General features: G+C 42.4%; 1 protein-coding gene across 1 annotated transcript in view; it reads right to left on the bottom strand.

The window, feature by feature from the left end:
- Positions 1 to 2675: 2675 nt before the first annotated feature.
- LOC121923930 (vomeronasal type-2 receptor 26-like) overlaps positions 2676 to 3468 on the bottom strand; it is a 1094-nt gene continuing 301 nt past the window's right edge. The window contains exon 2 of the mRNA XM_042454874.1: positions 2676 to 3436. Coding sequence (XP_042310808.1) covers positions 2676 to 3436 — 761 coding nt within the window. The remainder of the gene's footprint in view (positions 3437 to 3468) is intronic.

Genomic DNA, 3468 nt, shown 5'->3' with positions numbered 1-3468 from the left:
ATTCAGACCACACTGGATGACACCCAAAGTGAAGTGACACCACTGTTTTGTCCCAAGAGCGATGCTATGGACTTTGGGTGTAGTAAGGCCTCTGGCTCTAGGGATCACAGCCAGAACAAAAGACTTGTCCACAAATTTCTTAAGTTTCCAAAAGCTTTACTGGTTATAACACAAAAAACACAAAACTGATCTCCTTTTTTTCATTAGTCCTTCCTAAATACCTTATTCTCTCTTCTTGGTGAATTCTATCTTTCTTCTTTTGAGGACTATTTTTATTCTTCTGTGGACTTATCTTTTTGTCAAAGGAAAATACTCTCTCCAGGTCTGACTTGGCTGAAATCTTACTACACACTGAAACTAACTAGACAGCATAAGACCCTGGGATTTCCCACAATCCTTGTCTTTCTTAAAGCTGTAGATTTCTATTTCCCCTTCTAAACTAATACATAGAAAACCTAATATAATCTCAACTAAATATATGTCTCAAGAGCATCAAAGATGCTCTGGAGGCATGACAACCACTGTTGCCCAAATGTCTGCTCTGCTCCCCAAATGTTGAAGCCAGGCATGGGTGAGGTGTGGCTTTGTGGGTAGAGAAAGGAGATACTCACTGGCCTCCTTTTCTGCCAAGTGAGCCTTGCAGGCATGGTTTGGGAGGGGGGGGGGTAGGCTCAGTATATGGAGAAAAAAGATGCTTTACAGTCTCTCTCTGTGCTCCCTGGGTCTCAAGGCAGGAATTCCCTCTGGAACCACTTCAGAGTGGAATGGAAGGCCATGCCTGAATGGCAGTGACCCCTTCACCTCTTCCTTCTGGTAAGCACAACCTCCTGCCCCCCTCTCCTTCTCCCTTGGCTTATGGTGTTTGCATTGAAATGCACACCTGAGCATTGGGAAATTCCTTCTCTACAAGCCCTTGCTGGTGGGAATGACTTGAAAAGCTTTGCCAACTACCAACTATTTGTCTTCCCTCCCTCCCTCCCACCTCTCAATCGTGTATAGTCCCCGCCCCTCATTTTATACTTATTATTATTATTAACTTTTATTTATAAAGTGCTGTAAATTTACACAGCGCTGTACATGCAATCTTTTTAATTGGACGGTTCCCTGCCCTCAGGCTTACAATCTAAAAAGACATGACACAAAGGGAGTGGCGGTGGGGAAGGGGCCTCTCTAGTAGGTTAATACATATAAAATACATAGCAATACAGGAAATGATTCAATAAAACAGGCAACAAAAGAACATCAACTAGCAAGTGACAATTATGCAATGCCTGGGAATGCTGCCCTGAACAGGATGGTCTTCAACTCCGTTTTGAAGTTGGTTAAAGAAGTGATGGCTCTTGTTTGTGGGGGAAGAAGGGTCCAGGAGTGAGAGGCAGCGAGTGAAAAGGGGCGAATCCGAGATGGGGCAGAGGAAGTCCTGGGCTGGGACAGCAGACCTTGACTACCAGAACTGTCAAATTTGGTGGTGTGATCCTTTTACCTGCAATAGAACTGCAATAGAAAGTGTAATCTACATGCACGTGATCTTTCAACTTGAAACACATTTGTTACTTCCAGGAAAACAGACTCATTGGAGCTTGGAGATGCATATCTAAGAATCATAAAAATATACAGCCTTGCTGTGGCAGATCAGTTTTTAAAGCTGTACCTCTGTGGCTGCCTATTTAGAGATCTTGTCTTATTGGATCAGAGATCAAATTACTTCAGTTGGGAGCCTTTCTAGACAATTCATAGCTTGGGATGTATGCAAAGAAATACAGAATTGTTATTCGTTTGCATGAGCACCAATGATCTTGCCTTAAGGTATCACTTCGATTGCATCTCAGTTACATTTCTCATTATTCTAATTTGTAGTATTTTATCACTGGAAATGGTCACTCCTCAGCCCTTTCTCCCTTCTTTGAAGCAATGAGTACTGAGTAGTATAGGAAAATAAAACAAAATTCAAAATCCACAAAGGAGTGAGATCTTAACTGGCCAGCCAAAATGCACATCGTTACAAAACACATGATGCAAGATTTCCAAGTTCCACTGGCTTCTTCATCAGGCAAAAGATGTTTAAAAAAACAGGCGGAAGAAAGTGTATGAGTTGCAGGCCTACATATTGTATGAATGCTATCTCAGCTGCAGTTCAGATGGTCTGGAGGAATCTCAATGCAGACTGAGGTCACTCCTATTTTTGGCCTTGTGGGGACCAAGACAAAGGATAGTAACATTTAAATTCCATTAGGAGCAATAAAGTAAGTCTTCTTGGAATTTTGGGTGTCATCATCCATAGTGAAGCCACAAGGCTCACCCCTAGAAGTGCTATACAGCATCTTTTCAAGACAAATGAATTTTTGATGCATTGTGACATTATTAATTTGAAAACAAATTGTGTTTGTATTGTGTTTGGAATATAATAAAAAGGTTTATTTTTTAAAATGGAAAAGAAAAACCTATACAATACCTAAATACCCCCCCCCCCCCCGTACAGAAACTTTCTGTAGGACAGATTCTGTAGGACAGCATAATGGCAGTAAAAGTGGTCAGATTGCTTTCAATATGCAGCATGATTACATCAGAAGAGATACATTTTTTAAATTCCTACTCTTAATGGAAGGTGTGAGATTCATCACAGGCATGCTGGAACAAGAAGTGTCAAATTAAAACGACCAAATTAAGATGAAGTATCAAGTACCATATTTTGTTTTCCACACCAGAAGATTCTTTGTATTCAAGTCAGGCCTAACTAATATAATGTAGCATTTGGGGATGGAAATGCAACCCATTAACCCCAGACTGGAGGACAAGATGGAGAAGACCTGAACAGCCACCATGTATTTCCCTTTGGTGCTCAGGTAGGTGGGCACAAAGGACACCCAAACACTGCAAAACACCAACATGCTGAAGGTGATTAACTTTGTTTCATTGAAGGCCCCTGGCAGTTTCCTGGAAAAGAAAGCCAGAGTGAAACAGATAGTGGCCAGAAAGCCCATGTAGCCAAGGGCAGTATAAAACATGAGCGCAGATCCTTCATTACATTGCAGTGTGATCTGCCCAAGTTGAGAGTGCATGTCAGCATCTGGGAAAGGGGGAGAGATTCCCAGCCAGATCGTGCAAATGGCCACCTGAACACCAGAACAAGAAATGACAATGGAGTTGGCTAAAGTCTTCCCCAGCCATTTCCTCATCCTACTCCCCGGCTTTGTGGCCATAAAAGCCACCACCACCATGATGGTTTTTGCCAACAAGGAAGAGACAGCGACTGAGAAGATGATGCTGAAGGCAGTTTGTTGGAGAAGGCAGGTCACCATGTGTGGTTGACCAATGAATAAAAAGGAGGATAGAAAGGAAAGCAGGAGGGAGACAAGGAACATGTAGGTGAGATCACGGTTGTTGGCTTTGACCATGGCAGTCTCTCGATATTTCAGGAAAGTTCCTAAAACAAGCCCTGTGGTCAGTGATAGGAACAGGGCAAGGGAA

This window comes from Sceloporus undulatus, chromosome 2 (genome assembly GCF_019175285.1).
Source record: "Sceloporus undulatus isolate JIND9_A2432 ecotype Alabama chromosome 2, SceUnd_v1.1, whole genome shotgun sequence".
Lineage (NCBI taxonomy): Eukaryota > Metazoa > Chordata > Lepidosauria > Squamata > Phrynosomatidae > Sceloporus > Sceloporus undulatus.
Note: the sequence above shows the minus strand (reverse complement) of the source record. Positions and strands in the feature narration are given on the sequence as shown.